The sequence below is a fragment of the Gobio gobio genome, assembly GCF_949357685.1.
Source record: "Gobio gobio genome assembly, chromosome: 3".
Lineage (NCBI taxonomy): Eukaryota > Metazoa > Chordata > Actinopteri > Cypriniformes > Gobionidae > Gobio > Gobio gobio.
This window is the reverse complement of record NC_137099.1, coordinates 42,083,551-42,102,869: the sequence shown is the minus strand read 5'-3', so window position 1 is coordinate 42,102,869 and position 19,319 is coordinate 42,083,551. Positions and strand designations below refer to the sequence as shown.

General features: G+C 36.6%; 1 protein-coding gene across 1 annotated transcript in view; it reads right to left on the bottom strand.

Annotated features, from left to right (window-relative positions):
- tenm3 (teneurin transmembrane protein 3) overlaps positions 1-17,973 on the bottom strand; it is a 228,391-nt gene extending 210,418 nt beyond the window's left edge. The window contains exons 1-2 of the mRNA XM_079811553.1: positions 17,644-17,973; positions 10,569-10,847 (exon numbers count right to left, since the gene is read on the bottom strand). Of these exons, the coding sequence (XP_079667679.1) occupies positions 10,569-10,847; positions 17,644-17,878 (514 nt within the window). The 5' untranslated portion in view covers positions 17,879-17,973. The remainder of the gene's footprint in view (positions 1-10,568; positions 10,848-17,643) is intronic.
- Positions 17,974-19,319: the final 1,346 nt, after the last annotated feature.

Here is a 19,319-nt window from a genome sequence, read left to right as displayed (position 1 = left end):
AAAGTAAATAACTTTACTGTACACATACTATACACTGTGAATTCTGTAATTTACTGTAATGTAATGTCTTAGGTGTGTATAAATTGATTATATAATAGAATTATATGGACTCCTTATATTTGGTTATTTTGTGTCCTTTTGGAGTCTCCAATGATCCTTGAAGCTTGCAGAAAATACAGTTTTGTGAGAATCACCCTTCAATCTGATTGTTTACTTTGGATATAGCAAATTATGACATAATGAATGAGTTTAATAAGATACATGACATATGCTTAATTTCACAATAACCGCACGATTAATCGCATAACAAAGGTGCGATTAATCGCGATTCTTTTTTAAAAATCTATTGACAGCCCTAGTATCTATACATAATGCAGTATGATTCCTGTAAACACATTCACTACAAGTATGTGAGTGAGATAAAAACAAAGGAATAAAGAGCAAACGTATTTGTAAACAACTTTTAATCAAAGTCATATAAAGAAGTTAAAAAAAGTAAAAGAACACGACGAAGAAATTTAGTCATATGTATAAAAAAGTCAAAATATCTCCTTATTGATTGATACAATTATTTGAATCAACTGTTTCACGAATATACTTTGTATTTTCCCATTCCATGATTTGGCAGAGTAGAGACCATTCATTTCTATGTGGGTACTGATTTTTCCAGCCATCTTTAACATGGTAGCAATTTCCTTTGAATCCTAGGCATCACATTATTATTAGAACTGACCATCTTGCTTCAGTGGCTAATCAGGTGGTGAAATATATGTAAATATTTGCATTTTAACAGTGACTATATCTGGAAATCTTGAGATAATGAGGTGTGTGGAAATGACAGACTTGACACGAGTAGAGGACAAGCCATTAATGGAACTGAATATAGACCATGAACACTGAGATGACATTTCTATTCCACATCATATACTTTCTAGTAAATGTTAGCATGCAGCATACTTGTGTGTGCAAGTCACATATAATATGTTTACTATAGTGTAACTATTCAATCTACCTGCATTTACACACACACACACACACACACACACACACACACACACACACACACACACACACACACACACACACACACACACACACACACACACACACACACACACACACACACACACACACACACACACACACACACACACACACACACACACACACACACACACACACACACACACACACACACACACACACTGGAATTGCAGCCACAAGGCCCTTAGGAAGTGCAGTGTTTCTGAGTAAACACACTCTCTGTTATGTGAGCGATAAGAGTGTTTGAGTGAGCTGCTGATAGCTCATCCTTCTTACAAAACAGACACACACGCTGTTGTTACACTGCTGAGGTGAGTTCATGACCCTCACGGGAAAACAATGCGTCTCGGTTTAGCCTCCGGAGATGCCACAAAACAGTGGCCATTCAGCCATGGCATGGGATGAAATCAAACTGTAGTCATGCTTTTTTTCCGTGTTTTTTTCTTTTCTTTCTGAACCAGTCAAGGGACAGCTAGCTCTGTGACTGGGATATATCGTGGTGAGTTTTAGGCCAGAAGGCAAAAGTTTGTTTTCCAAAAATGTGTCTACTACTGCTGGCTTACTAAACAATTGGAACACAGGAGGAAATGTGCCCTGAGGGAACAAAACTGAAATGCTGGAAGGAGGACATAAGTGGACTATGTGAAGCTTTGTTTTCAGAAGGTGTATTATAGAACATTTAAGATATAATGCCACATAAAGGCAATACTAAAATATGCTTCGACTTGTCTCTGAAACTAGTATCAGGCAACAGTGCTGCCTTAGTTCTGTTCAACGGCAGTATCAGTGCAGACTTAAACTCTGCTGTTGTCATGTCAGAGTATATATTTCATGATTTACAATTGTATATATTTTTATATATATCCTATTATTTATCATTTAATTCCTATGTTTTCCTAATATTTTTGCTATGTTCATAAACTATTATTTAAATATTATATATTTAAAATTTTAAACACATTTTCTTATTTCTGTATTTGTAATTTATATGTAAAAAGCCTTTATGCATAATTCATAATTTAACTATTAATAAAGCACATCTTTCTGTGCTAAATATCGTACTAATGCAGTTAATGTCATTTTTGTAGTATAAAAATGGCAAGAAAGAGTTTGATTATTTTGCAGAACTTAGATTACTACCTCTAATTCTCTGACTTGTTATTATTTCTATTTGTCGGGTTTATGTCATGTTTTCTTGACCGCAAGAAAAACGTCCAGAGAAAGAATGAGAATGGATTCCATTTTTTTGGCAAGAATAAAAATTAAAAAAAAAGAGAAATTTATGATTTTTCCATTAGCAAAACAAATGGTATAATGAATACTTATCCAAACCACATATCTTTGTTTACATTACATTTACATTTATCTATTTAGCATATTTGTGTCTTCTTACAAATCGTCACCTTGGAATTCTATCAAAATTTAAAGTTGTGAACATATTGGGACTTTTTATTTAGGCAACAAAAAGGTTCTATCTACAAAGTCGAACTCTAAAGCTTGGTACATACTCTGCAAGAACAAATACATTTGTTTGTTTTCTCGAGGTGGCAAGAACAAGAACAAAGTTCGTTCTGGCCAGGACATTCCATACTTCACGAGAAAAGCAGGTGCCAAACATTTCCGTTTCTCCGCATTAACTGCGCCCACTTTAAATCAATCACACAAAAGTATTTTACTAAGTAAGTATAATTAATGTGGTCTACAGAGTATACACATTTTTATGCCCCTGCAAGCTATATATAATGAATGCCTCTTCCTTAGAGATAATTTGCTGACTAAAAGAACATATATTGAAACAAACAACCTTGAGAAGGTGAGCTGGTCTCTAAATAAACAATTGCTTTCATTCTTTCTATCGATCTATCTATCGATCTATCTATCTATCTATCTATCTATCTATCTATCTATCTATCTATCTATCTATCTATCGATCTATCGATCTATCGATCTATCTATCTATCTATCTATCTATCTATCTATCTATCTATCTATCTATCTATCTATCTATCTATCTATCTATAATAATTCTTATCCATCCATCGATCGAAGATCCATTGAACTTTCATACAACACTAATTTTGTTCTTATATTCTTATAAGTAAACTGTTTGTGTTTCTTGAAAATGATTGCAAGATAGAACCTTATAATTCCAAGTGGAAAGTGTTTTTTAGAATTAGAAGGTTCTATCTGCATTTGGCCTGTTCCAAAAATCCCCATTTACAAAATTGAGAGAATTTTGATATTGTACATTTAGAATACATTTAGGGTCTCTGTAATTTTCATGTATGAAAAAGACTTGTACCCCATATAATTTTTTGCTTTATGGAATGCAAAATGTTTGAAGCTCAATATCTCAAAAATGCTCAGAATGCAGATAGAGCCTTATAATTCCAAGATGGCGAAATGTTTCTTTTGGGGTACTCTCACAAAATCACTTGTCCCTATTAAATTATGAAAATGTTTGAGTATAAACAATTGTCATGCTTCAACGAACACCATGCTGTTTCACAGGTCTGTGAGGCTTATCTATGTGCCACGCACATCAGCGGTCTGGCTTAGTTATTTGTGGTGCAATCGTTGCGCAATGGCGTCGCTTTCCTCTGCAATCTTTCCCAACAGCCAGTTCCCATCGCCATCGCCCTGTATCTTCCTGTGCCAGGTCTCTTAGCTAAAACACTGATATCAATAACTTCGCAAAGATCAGAGGACAACAGCTATGGCAATCCCAGAGCACTTTAAACGGAAAGAAACAACAACAGCATTGCTTTTCAATTCGTACACGCACTCAGCCGCAACATGAATGTCATAACCCTTATATAAGTAACTCATTTTATAATATAAAACACACTTGGCCTTTTTCCGCACTCAAGCTCTGAGTATTTTTCTCTCTGCAGATATATTCAGCACCTGGTTATTGTTAAAGCGTAGTTGTTCTACAGACTTTTTGAAAATATTTATCTCTTTATAACCGATTTAATCACACGTCCAATTAAAGCGGCCCTGTCTGAAAAGCTTTAGCCTGCTAAAGTGGAAGCAGGATGCACTATACTACATATATTAGACACATAAAGACACTCCTAAGTTAAAAGGCTTTAGTTCCCATTTGCTAATTAAGCACTTTTGTAGAGTTTCCTCAAGTAATTAGATGACTGCGTTTTTAAATTGCAAAATGTTCGAGCTTGTTTGAATGCAATGCTTATTAATAGCACACAATTTTAACTGTGTTTAACTGTGTGTGTGTTCACACTTACAGCCAGGCAGCCTCCAAGAGGGCATTTCTGTGCCCTGAACTACCATGTCGGACTGACTAAGCCGGTTAGGATATTTACAGGATTTGCATTATTGTTGACACATTTTTCTTAATCTCATTAAGCAGACGCCTATGACCTTCTTTATATAAAACATAAGGAGAGGAGGTGGACACTTCATTCCACCAAGCAGAAAATCACTCCCAGAGGTCTCTATCACCTCTGATGATTCAGCAAAACAGCGCCACAGACTACCGGTGCTTATGGCAATGCAAGTAATAGAAAAGAGTGCTTGAGACTGTCCTGACACGATAAATCTGGCTTGACCGCTGGTCACTACTGCTGAGAAAATTTGGTGGATTTACAAGTCAGACACACACACAGAATGCAAGCTCTAGACCCAAACCAAATGGGTCTCTGTGAGCTTTCAAGTGAGGCATTTCAGCCCGAAGAAAAAAGTGGCAGGACGGAGAAGTTCCTGCTTCTCTCCTGTCAAATCCTTTGATGTAGCTTCACAGGCTCTTAAAAAACGGGACCAGTTTAGATGCTAGTTCTGGAACTTTCTCTCCCTCAGCGTGTACATGGACTAATGGCAGTGCAACTGCTTGCTTGCTCACAGCAGGACAACCTCTCTCATATCTGCTCTGCAATTTTTGATTAAAAAAAAAGAAACAATCTGAATCAAAACAGAGGCACATTAAAACCTCAGTTGGGGAGCGGTGCTAACGAGACCTCGAATAGTCAATTGAGGACTTTGGTTCTTTCTCCTGTAGTCAGGCCTCTCCCCCCTTCTCTATCCCTCTTCTCCTGAACCCCCTGTAGTGCGCAGATGTGTGTGTGTGTGCAAGAGTGTGTGAGAAGCTTCAAACAAGCTCAAAATCAAAAACAGATCCAGACAGAGGAGCAGGTGTCATATGATGGCAAGATGGCTGCAAATGACAGAGGAGGCACGGCAATTTCTGTTGGATCTAAAGACAAGTTGTATTGTGGTTTATATATTGATTATTTAAATAGAAATCATGATTTAGCAGGATACAACAAATTACTTACTTTTTTCTTTTAAAGGGGGTTTTAAATTATATGGTTCCCATGATTTTTTGAGTTTTTGATTATTGGATACAGTATATAAGAGGGATGAGCTGTATATACACACACATACACACTACCATTCAAACGGTTTGGGGCAGTATGAATTTTTTTTTTTTTTTTTAAGAAAATACAAATTGTATTAAGTAAGGAGGCATTAATTTGCTTAAAAGAGACAGTAAAGACTTTTACAATGAAACAACATATTTCAAATAAATACTGTTTTTTTTAACTTTCTATTCATTAAAGAATTCAAAAAAAAAAGTGTATCCACAAAAATATTAAGCAGCAATATTTTTAACATTGATCAGTAGAAATGTTTCTTAAGCACCAAATCAGCAAATTAGAATGAATTTTGTGGGATCACAGGAATAAATTACATTTTTTACAAATTTATTCAAATTAAAAAGTTATTTTTAAATTGTATTTATGCACAATTAATTTACTTTTTTTTTTTTACTGTATTTTTGATCAAATCTTACTGACCCCAAACTTTTGAACGATAGTATATATAAATATATCCACAAAAATATAGTAAAAATACATACAAAATAAAAATATATATATATATATATATATATATATATATATATATATATATATATATATATATATATATATATATATATATATATATATATATATATATATATATATATATATATATATATATATATATATATATATATATATATATATATATATCCTTTGCCTTAGTGTGAAGACTGAAGTGTGTGTGTGTTTGTGTGCCTTCTCTCTCCTTTCATTCGCTCCCTCCAGGGGAGTGAGCAGGTGTGCAGTGACCCAGGAAGAGGGAGACACGGGTGGGCATGCGGTGAAGCGCATCCCTGGCTCAAATGTCCCCTGGAGACAGAGGACAAAATATCCCTCCTTTGTTAGCGGCCATCTCTCGCTCGCCCTCTCCTTTCCTCTCTCCCTCTCTCGTCTTTTCTGCTGCAGTGGAACACATTGTGCTCAGGTGTTTCTTCCGACTCCTTCTCCATTACAGGATATTAAGTCCAAAGAGCGAGACCAGGCAAAGCGACTGCTCTCTATGCTGAGCCGAGAGTGTCTCTGTGCGAGTGTCTTTCTCTCAGTGTACTTTCTAATAGAGTTTAAGGGTGAACTTGGAAATGTGGGACCGGAATAGAGATCCTTTCACTAGAACCGTGTCTGACAGAGCTACACACACACCTCTTTCACTTATACTCTCAGCTTCTGGTTGACAAATCCCGCTTTTTCTCCAAATGGAATTAACCTCCACTGCGTTTGAAGTCAAAAGGCAGTGTCGCGAGGGCCGACGGCCCATCCGCACAAACACAATCAAGCTCTGAGGCGACAAGCTGAAAAATCTTGAAAGCTAAAAATGACTCCATCTTGAGTTCGGTGGAGAAGGGAGTCGGGAAAGAGGCCGAAAAAAGCCAAACAGTGTGTCAATCATTTGGACACACTTTGTTCCATGGTGACGCCAGGCACATGTAAACAGGAAATCCTTTGGTATGGCTGCAGAAAGCTTTTTTCAACAATCTTGTCAAGAGGCACCGAACTGGAGGAAAACAGTAGCTGAAGTGAAACCCAAAGATCTTGTAATGGAGTGAAGTGAAACAAACCAAGAACAGAAAGAAAATATTCTTTTTATTTTCTCCTCATGGACTCACTAACACTGTCTGCAGCTGTCTCTTGTTAGGACATAAGCCTCGGCAACTTCAGCATATGCCACAATTCAATGAGACAATTAGGAAAAAAACCACATGCACTTATGTTACATGTTAACACTTAAAAATGCAACAAAAAGAGAACAAAAGAAAAAACAACAACAATTGCTCTGTTTCAAAACCTAGTGATCATCTTACGGAGGAGGGATTAAAAAAAATGATAGGCTCTTACAAACTATACCAATAGTCTTAATTATGCTGCATTGAGACAAGAAGGTGGACAAAATTATTATTTTAATAACAATAATAACTATAAAGTTGATATTTTATGCAATAAATCAAAAAGATAAAATAGTTTTTTTCTTCCAATATTTTTTGTGTGCTATGTATTTTCCTTAAAGTATCAATTAGAGCTGTGGTTCTCAAACTTTTTGATTCCCCCACTGTCAAAAGATTGTTGCAGCTGTTCATGATTTACTGGATAAGGATTTAATTTATTTCTTGTCCAAATTTCTTACCGATAAAATATTTTAGATCAGTAAGATAAGGTAAGAGGAAGTAAGAGAGGGCCATGTCTAACACTTTTAAAATGAGACGACTTCTTATATTCAGGTAAGCCGTCGGTATCCAGGTTAATTAAAACCAATAAAATCATAAATAAGAAATATCTTGAATTTTTGTTGTTTTGTTTCATATTTAATCATTTAAGTAGGGAGGCACCCATACCAATACCAGTATTGATACCTCCGATACCAACATGCTTGTGACAATGAAAGACCGACAACATAGCAAACAGAGCAGAATGGATATTAGAGAAGGATGTCTTTAAAGTAAATGTATCGAATGAATAGAATGTTAAACAATTGAAATATTTGCATCTATATAGGCTGCTGTCAAGTGCACATGCTTTTTCACAGACATCGCTGGAAAGTTTATAGTTTGATTGGATGACAATAGCAAAGAAAGTAAAATGAGGAGCATATTACTAACGTTAACCAAAGGTACACAGAGCGAGAGAGAGCACACTTCTGTTGCATGCTCTTGATTGTTCCATGCATCCTTTGAATTAAAACTAAATCGTATGCACAAGTAAAAAGTAAAACATGAACTGTTACATGATTTATGTATAACGAGTGGTTGCCTACATTATTACAGTTAGGCGGTACAGTAATCACATGATGTTATCCATAAGTTTTCTGTGTGGAAAGATCTGAAGCACGTGCCTCTCAGACAGTGCGCAAATAACCTATTAAATTGAGTTCTCTTTCATGTCTTCTTGTACTTGAATGGACAAATTCACACAAAATTATGTCAAAATGTCCATATAGTCAAGTATCCTTGTAAACATAGTCGGTTATGCCTTAAGTGAACGTAAACAGAAAACGTGTGTAACAGTATGTTTGATATGTGCAGCTCTTAAAGTGACAGCAGCCAAATAAACCTACTGCTGTCTTTGTCCTCAATGTGAATCTAACAAAAAAGAAGGAGAACATCACTCACTGCTGTTGACTTGTTGAGCCCTGCTATTCTATTAAACATAATATATGATATAGCAATAATATGAACAGTAAAAGAAACAGTAGTTCTTACAACACATTTTAACAGGCATAATTAGGCATGAAAATAACTGAAGGAGATAGATTATATATATATATATATATATATATATATATATATATATATATATATATATATATATATATATATATATATATATATATATATATATATATATATGCTTATCCAACTAATATGATTCATATTCTTTTGGTTTCTCTGCTCAATATTTTTTAAAATGAAATGAAAATACAAGTATCGGTACTAAGTATCAGTAAGCACAAAATAATAAAAATATCTGTAAAAAGTGGTATCGGTGCATCCCTAACTGGAAGTTTGCCGGGACCCCCTGGTTGAGAACCACTGGGTTAGAGTATTGAATGTTTAGTTAAGCAAAATGCTAACATTAAATTCTATTGGAATAAACTAGAGTCAAGTTTCTTCTCTTAATTTCAATATGCACCTGAGATACATACATACATACATACATACATACTGTACATGCATATATACAGGGCTCTTTTCACAAATATCAACTAGGGAAAGTGATTATAAAATACGTAGAATAAGCTCCCGCTTATAGAGTGCATTCATTGCTCTGGTCATCAGAGATATGAGAGTTGCCCCACACATTCATCTCATAATGGAAGCAAATATAACAATCCTACACACTCAGCGTTTTGCTTTCCTTAATTAAGCCAAAAGGTGTTAATGAAAGTGATTAGATAAGGTCTTCTTAAAGGTTATTTGCGCACAACACCTGTTAGTCTAAAGAATATTAATAAATGAGAGTAAGTGACAGGAGCGTGTGTGCATAGGAAGATAATGAATGATTTTGCTCTTTATTTGCTTAGCTTCCTGCTTCCTTCAAAATGGCTGTCCTATACCTCACTGTCAGCAGCTTTAATTCTCAATTCAATTCATGAAGAAAAAAAAAAAAATGGAGGGGAGAAAAAAAAAACCTCCACTTCATTCTCAATTGGACCTGAAAAGAACAACAAGAAACAAATCTGAGGGATTTTAGTGTGAATAAAAATATAATCAAAAAAGCATGTGAGGGCGTGATGACATCTCCCCCCTGCCGAGGCCCCACTCTGGGAGAGTGGCAGCGGAAGGGTGGCGGGGAGGCCCAGAGGAAGCCTGTCACCTGAGTATTCTTTGAACCATCACAGCTGCTTTGTGGGAATGAACGACGGCACCAAAGAAAAAGAAGGAGAGATAGAGATAGATAGAGAGAGAGAGAGAGAGAGAGAGAGAGAGAGAGAGAGAGAGAGAGAGAGAGAGAGAGAGAGAGAGAGAGAGAGAGAGAGAGAGAGATCGTCGCTCCCATCACTTCTCCAGGTTTCAAGCATGATCAAATTTGCACTTCAAACCACTGGGGCCTGTTAACCAGCCATTGTGTGTGTTCGCTCATGCGAGTGGAGCATTCCAACGATGGCTAGGTAAGGTCTCCTAGCGCCCGACACAAAGACAGACCTTTGATTGGGCCGCTGGAGGGTCCCCTCAGGGCAGCGGAAGCAGTGGTACGGGTTTAAAGAGAAAGAGAGAATGCGGATATATTGACTTTATTCTGATGGCTATTGACTCTGCGGCCAGTCATGATAAGAGTCAAAAGAGTGTGATAATGCTAATATTGTGCAAGAGAAGTGTGTATAATCTATAAATATTTCATTTTATAGGGTCCTCTATATAGGACAATCTATCTTAAGTTTTGGAACATGGTAGCTCATTTCTAGCAGGTTCAAGCTGGCCATTTGGACATCCAAAATTTTGTTGGGCCAAGATAGTCTATCAGCTTGCACTAGCTAATGACCATATCAGACCAGCTAGATACCAGTTACAATGTTCCAAAACACAGCTATCAGCTTAAGTTGGATTTTCTAGCATGGTAGAGGAAAAAAACAAACATGTTCTCTTTTTTGGGCTAGTTGAATCTGGACTAAAAGGCTGAACGTGGCCCTAGTGTGGCTCCACTCACCGTTCTCACTGTCTGATTTGTTCTCGTGCTCTGTGTCAGTCAGGGTCAGGGCTGAGTTCGAGCGGCTGGACAAGCAGGAGTTGCGGCCAGACTTCACACCCCTGCCCCAGAGGCGCATGGCACGTTCCGGTGACATCACCCCCTCGTTCTCAGTGTCCATGTCTGAGCCTGCACCAACAGAGTAGCCGCGGTGGGGGAGGCCCATCTCTGCGCAGAAGGCCAGGCCACGGCGCGTGGCTGGTTCACATATTCCCAGCTGCCTCAGGTTAAAGTTCTGTCCTGTAAGAGGAATGTAACAAACAAACTGAGCATACATCTAAACACATGGTCTTCTATGAACATTCTGCAAGTGCCAAATATGAATAAAACACATTGGCATGGGAGGGAACATCAAATATTTGGCAGCTGAATAGTACCATTTTTTAGAATCGCAATGTAATATGTGAGTTTAACTGCTAAATAAACATTACAGTTATTTTGCTTGCATATCAGATGAAAGCAAAACAAATTAAAGTAAAAAAAAAAAAAAGATCTGTGTCTGTGTTACTTCAAAAGTTTTGGGTAAGATTTTCTTTTTAGGTAATTAATACTTTTCTTTAGCAAGGTTTCATTAAATTGATCAAAAGTGACAATAACAACATTTATACTGTTACAAAATAATTATATTCCAAATAAATTATTTTCTTTTGAACTTTCTATTCATCAAAGAATCCTACGAAAAAAAGTATCATGGTTCCCACAAATATATTTAGCAGCAAAAATGATTTAAACATTGATAATAAGAATTTTTTCTTGAGCAGCACATCAACATATTAGAATAATTTCTGAAAGATCATGTGACACTGAATTAAAATACTAAACAGCTATTTTAAATTGTTTTTATTATTTATTTCACAATATTACTGTTTTTACCAAAGTGTTTTTACAAAAAATGTAAAAACAAACTATAAAAAAGGAAATAATAATGGATATACTACTACTACTACTACTAATAATAATAATACCTTGTCAATGCACTCATATTTGTCCATATTACCTAAATAATTGTAATAAAATGCACTGATACACACACATACACACACACACACACACACACACACACACACACACACACACACACACACACACACACACACACACACACACACACACACACACACACACACACACACACACACACACACTTATAATGCAGCAACCGTTTGTTTCAAACACACTGAGACATTTTCCACATGCCCTAGTTAAGCAGAGGAAACAATCAATCAAAGAGACACTAAAAAGAACCCATTTAATGTTCTATTTTGAAGTCTGACTTCTGTTTTCTGCGATTACTTCTGCAATTATAGTATCAAGAGCGATGACAAATAAACTAGAATTCACTAATTCCCTGGACACCAAAAGCTTCCTTATAACACACACACGCACGCACGCACACACACACACACACACACACACACACACACACACACACACACACACACACACACACACACACACACACACACACACACACACACACACACACACACACACACACACACACACACACACACTCAATCAGCTGTAAGTATATGAGCACATAAAATTTATTTGTTTTTTTTTCTCACTGGAGGGACCAGGGAGAGCCTGAGAGGGCTCAATATCACTCGCGGGTTGAACGTCATGGTAAGTGGTTCTCATTGTAAGTACAGAGTGGCATCTTTCACGTTTGTGTGTGTGTGTGTGTGTGTGTGTGTGGGGGGGGGTTCAGGTATGCTTTGTTGGCCTGTTCTGTGGGGTGGGAACAGCCCATAGAGTGTTGGTAAAACACAAGCTGACAGGTAAATGGGCCTTGCTGGCAACTGGGGAGCCATTTGGGGAGTGTCGAGCAATGAAAAGATCCACAGCTCTAAAGAAAGGGGAAAAGAAAAGGAAAATAAAGGTGTAAATAGATAGCACAATCTATCTTTTTTTGTCTCTTTTTTTGGCATGGAGATTGTATCAACTGTCCCAAAAGCCAGACAGAAAGGAAAGCTTCTGTAAACAACACACACACACACACACACACACACACACACACACACACACACACACACACACACACACACACACACACACACACACACACACACACACACACACACACACACACACACACACACACACACACACACACACACACACACACACACACACACACACACACACACACACACACACACACACACACACACACACACACACACACACACACACACACTCTCTACAAGGCAAGCTAACACCCCATGTGTGGAACAAAGAGACTATCAAGTCTCATCAGACAGTCAAATATCTGCAGACTTAGCAGTCTGTTCCCTGAAGACCCACAATGTACTGCAAATGTGACTTCTGATAGGTATTTGGAACCACAGATATACCCCCAAGTTACCAGAATATCTTTCAGCTGAATGACTATGACATGAATAATAGTTCACCCTGTGAAAGCAAATAAATGAATACATAAATAAATGTTCTGGGCAGCATTGAAACAAGGACAAAATTGTGGGTATGTAACAACTCAAGGCTTCAACTCAAAAGATAAAGGATAACAGAATAACAAGCATGGGACTGTCATAAGATTCCAACTCCTGTTTTTGATATTTTTTGTTAAAATACAGATAGAAACTCTTTTCGCTGAGAACGGTGGGCAGTCACTTGACTAATCGTTATCCTGTAGCACCACGTATGTTCCCTGGCAGCCCAAGTTGTGCTAAGTGAGCTTGAAAATAAGCTTGAAAAATATGTTTCACAGTGAGACTGATGATGTTTTCTCTGTGCACCTTCTACATGTATTTTGGAAGGATGCAGATAAACGGCAGCAATTAGCCGTGAGAGGGAACACCGCGGCAACATGTCTAAACAGCCGTTTACACGCTCTTTAAAAATGTTTTAATGAACTGACTGCAGTCTCTTGGGCTGTGCAAAGTCTCAAACTAAGAGAAAACCGCCACTAAAATAAAAGATTATTTATATCCGTGTCAAGTTGGCACAGCTAGAATCATGATATATATCTGATTTTCTGTGATCAAAACTGTCATATTATTTATAGTAAGACTTCCTGTAGTTTGCACCATGTATGGAGGTGATAGAATAAAAAAAAAATACTCCTAGCATGCTGCTGTCTTCAGATGTCCAATCATTAGATAATTTCACAATTAAAATTTAATTACTTTTGGGTGACAGGCAGAAACACACAAATAGAGACTGTAAGGGGAAATGTGCACAGACAAGGAGACAGCTTTATCATGCCACAGTGTGTTAGCAGTCAGACTGGTACTTTTAGCACTTTAAATCTGGATGATGATTTCATAAATGTCTCCAGGCCGTTAATATCAGACCTCAAAGGCGAGATGACTACTTACACTAGACAATATATGCTATTTACACTAAGTGTGTATTGTGTTATATTGTTTATGGCATATAGATGTTTTAGCTGCACTAAGTATATGTGACTGCACTGGAAAGATTGCTCTAATTTCGCTGTACCTGTATAGTGACAATAAAGAATCGCGAATCGTAATAGATGCTATTTACACCAAGTGAAAATAACATTTTCATAGCGATAGATGATATTTACACAGTGCAAATAGCTGTAGATGCTATTTACTAAGTGAAATAGCATACCAAGTGAAAATAGTGATATATTCTATTTACACCATGTAAAAGTAGTTCTTTCCAATATGTGTCAATAGAAATGAGATGCTATTCATACTTTATTGTCACAGATTCATACTATTTGCACCTCAGTATTGTTTTACCTAAACAGGATGAAATAATAACAGAGTGTAAGTGATTGTGTAAGTGAAAATAAAACAAATTTGATTACAATTATTAAATGGATGCCGCCTTAGTGGAACAATAAAAGCCCTCCCTACACCTATCCCTACCAAATAAATGCTTTTATTATTATTAAACATTTCATTAGGCACTTTATTTCCATTTTTATAACATTTTCTTAATTTTCCGATGTGATATGTGATGGGAAAAGGGAGAAGAGCGAGCTCTGCAAAAGGCGGCTTCCACCCGGGTCGATTGCGTCAAAACCTAGATCTTTAAGCCTTATACTTTACTAACTTAACAGGCATTGTTAGGCGGAGCTAGTACGAATAGTACTTGCCAACAAGGCACGCTATTTGCACTTGGTGTAAATAGACACTCCGAATATATATTTGGGGGGAAAATTTAATTAAAATAAAACAAATTATAAGAATAGAAACAAAAAATATTATTAGAAAATATGATTCATATGATTATAAATATTAATTTACACTAATTTAATAATATTTATGTACACATATCATCATAATATAAATATATTTTATAGGTAATTGAAAATGCATTTTAAATGCAATTTAAATATTTTCATTGTACAACTAAGCATAATTAAAAAGAATTATGATAAAATAAATTCAAAGAACAAACAAAGTGGATAACAATTAAATACTAAATAACTGAGTAATCAACTTAAATAAATAAATAAATAAGGAAAAAGTAACAAATAATGTGTTGCTGGGCTAAAATATGCTAAACAAATGCTGAAGAACATGTTTAATTTCTTCTCCAAATTAAATATAATAAATAAATATACAATATAGTTATACTAAATATAACAATAATTCATTTAAAACATGCTTCCCAAAGAAGAAAAAAACTTTAAAAAAGGCTAAACAAGACTAAAACGTTACACAAATCAATCCATGCCATTTAAAAATAATAAAACAGATTCATTTACAGTTCATTAAATCCAAACTTTAAAATGTATCTTCACGTTAGACAGTGTGAAAGGACTTTATAAGCCGCTACGACTTAGAATTCATTTCCGGTTCTTTTTGTCTGGATCCAATGATTTCCAAACTCTGTATTCTGTAGAATTAGTCTGTGGAGCAGACTGCATTCCATGGAGGGAGCTTATCTGCCATGGTGATAGGTGTGCACGGCTCCAAAAACACTGAGGCCTGAAAAACCGCAGTGCCAGAGGAAAAGAAAAAAACAACCTTCCTCACATTTACTGACACTATATATTGCGGAAATATATTGGTCTTTAAACGGATCATTTATTTAGTCGTTTGCAAGCAGATCCTCGTAAGTTTTAATGGTTACGACTCTTCAAAGGACGCAGCGTAACATTTCAAACGATTTAAAAATGTTTTAAATGCATTTCTTTGTTAAAAAAAAAAAGTATAAGGAAAAAGAAGAAAAAACAACAATTTATCTTGGCCAAATCTAATCACTTCAATTAATTTGATTAAATCAAATACATCATAAAGTAAATATTCTAAATGTATCTGATAATGTTCAAAATTGAACCTAGTAAAGTTTTCATGTGTAAGTGACTACAATTATTTTAAGCCACAGAATTTCATGTTAAAACAATCACAGCCGCATTTTATTAGTATGACAATAAAAAAGGAAATAAATGAAAAAGAAAACCATTGATCCCCTGCATTAACAGGAATTAATAAGGGCTATTAACTACAGAAATAATCGGGGTTCCACCGAAGTTCAATTAAAATCATATAAATTCCAAATGAACACCAATTAGTGTAGATGAAATTGTACAGGATAAGATAATTGAACAATTATGGCTTTTCTGCTCAAATATTTATGAAGTGTTAATTTGAGTTTGAAAGCAATCAATGAACTGGTAATGACCTTTATGGAACTTTGTAATGGAACTGAGCGGCAGCACTTCCCAGCAAGGCTACATTATTTCAGATCTCAGTAATTCCAATCTGCCATTGTTGTGTAATGGCTAATTAACAATTTCAGTTCGCCTGCCTGGTCCTTTCTATTCCACAAATTAATTATCTAGGTATAGTATGGTATGGTAATGGTCTAAAGGCTAAAAATATATCACACGGGAGGAATTAGTTTCATGACGAATGCTGTTGCGTGCCAAGGTTAGGGCTTGAGACTGGGTTAGGTGACGTCTGCGGCAGGGTGATTATGGGGAGAGTGTTGAAGACCGTGTCGAGGCCGGAGTGCAGTCTCTCAAGAGCTCAACGGTGCCTGCGCTACATCTGCGAGCGCCTTTCACTCTCTCTCTCTCTCTCTCTCTCTCTCTCTCTCTCTCTCTCTCTCTCTCTCTCTCGCTCTCTGCGATTGAGTGGGCTACCCTGCATAATGGTTGGAGGCAGGCTGCTCCTTTACCCCCTGCTGTAATCTGGTGTCACTTCCTGTGCTTTCTAAAATAAACACACTCAACAGACAGAGCCTCTAGCACTCCAGTGACTGATAACAGCCAGGCTGACCTTCAGCTTAACACAACACTTACGTTAAGGGCACACAAACACACAGCGCTAACGCAGACAATCACAACACCTAGGAAAAAAAAACAAACATCTGACCCAAATCTACATTTGTGCTAAAACTCACCTTTACTGCTGTATATTGCGATGAAGCCTTACATGCAGAAGAAACAAAAAAGAACCAAGAACTCAATGAATGTGAGGGAGTTTATAAGCGCGGCTGTGCGAATGCTTGCGGACCCTCTGCGCTCATAATTAGTAATAAAACTGTGGCCGACCAGGGCACACTGCAAACTTCAGAACAGCGCAATAATGCTGTTTATGTTTTTTATGGTGCCATTCATTATTGCCAATGGGCCACATGGGCATATGTTATAACAGAAACTTCGGATGTGAAAATGAGAGGCTCGGTCGAGGGGTTTGGATTGCGCTAATCAGAGGAAATGCTTTATTTCTTCGCTCTGTCGACTAGACAAGTAGCAGAGTGAGTTTGTGTCCGTAAATCTGTCTAATCTGTTTTGAATCTGCTTCATTTTTCAATCAAACGTAAGTAAATGTTTTCTCAGGGAAAGCGTGCGGTCGTGCCAAACCAAACTTAATTTCCTCTAATTATGTATAATTATGGTTGTACATCCCATATATTATTATTTGAATGTGATCCATTCAAAAGCCGTTCTTGGCATATTTCAAGGCAAACGTTGTTGTTCGTTTTTCACTCTAAAGCTGTATGACATGTGACCTCTGGACTGTGTGAAGTCACGATGGATTCATCCTGCATCTCTGAGGTATGACAGGCACAGGTGACTCACCTTGGCGGCTGTACTCATCGGCCTCTCGGTGGACCATCTCTTTGACGTGGCCTCCGTACAGCAGACGCGAGGAGTCGTGGTCGAAGGCCTTGAGGAGCGTCTCGCTGGAGCTGTAGGACTTCTGGGTGGGCACGCGGCAGTCCTCGCTGTCGCCGGATGAGCCCGTGTATCGGCGTTCTTTCTCTCTCCTGCTCTTGGTCAGTGAGCAGTAGGGCCTGCGTTCTTTCACATCCATCCTGCCCGCATGACGCGGTGTAACGCAACGCGGCAACCAATCGGAGCGCTCGCTCGGCACAGGCTCCGCCCGACTGTGAGCTTACTGTTGTCTACCTGGAGAGTGAGAGAACATAGGGATGGGAGAGAGAGGGAGGGAGAGTGTAAAAAAAGTGTAAACTAGCGGTCACACAGCACTAAGCTGTACACTTAATCTTCCCAGGATTCACAAATCCTTTCCACCTTCTGGACTGTCGGGAGACGGCATGAGGGTGAAGTCTTTCATGAGACAGCGTGAGAGTGTTTCCCTCAGCCTGTGCGTTTGTTTTTGCACAAAAGCCCTTCCTTGAGATTTTGAATGTATCTTAATGCTCACCAAGGCTGCATATTTATTTGACCCAAAATACAGTAAAACATTAATATACATTACAATTAAAATTTACTTTTTATACTCATTAATACTTCTATTTATTTTATATTCTATTTATCAATTTTAAAATGTTAAAATTGGCAAAAACGTCTGACTTTTTTTTTGCAGCCATCCCTGCAGTCTTCAATGGCAAACGATCCTTCACAAATCATTCTAATGTTGCTGATTTGCAGCTAAAGAAACATTTATTATTCTCAAACTTGATGAATAGAAAGATCAAAACATTTTGACATTTTGTAACATTAAAAATGTCTTTACTGCCACTTTTGATAAATTGAATAAATTCCTTGCTGGATAAAAGCATCAATTTCTTTCATAAAAATATAAACAAATAAAATCGGGCTCCAAACTTTTAAACGTCGTCATAAATATCCAGATAAATATTAAGACATGTTACTGGTTTGAATGAATTTATAGAAAATAATCTTCAACACTTTCTAAAAATGTTCCATTTGTTAATATTAGTTAACCACATCAGTTAACATGATCTAACAATGAAAAACACTTTTAAAGCATTTATTAATCTATTTACTAATAAATTATCAAGATCAAATGTTGTATCTGTCCATATTATTTAATGGACCTGAGCTAACATGAACTAGCAATGAACAGTTGTATTTCTAACATTAACAGATTAATGAATACTGTAACAAATGTATTGCTCATTGTTTGTTAATGTGAATGCATTCATTAAAGTTAGGTAAGGAGACCTTTTTGTAAAGGGTTACCAAATAATCATTTGTTTGAACTACACTAATTGTCTATGACTGTTTTTACATGTAACCAACAAAGGAAATGCTATATATATATATATATATATATATATATATATATATATATATATATATATATATATATATATATATATATATATATATATATATATATATATATATATAAATTGCAGTAGTGCCACCACTGAATATTGGCTTCTGAAACGTCTAATCTTTTTGATTGTGTGTATGCCTTTAGCCGAGTGTGTGTGTGTGTGTGTGTGTGTGTGTGTGCACGTACAGTATGCTAGTCTGTGTAT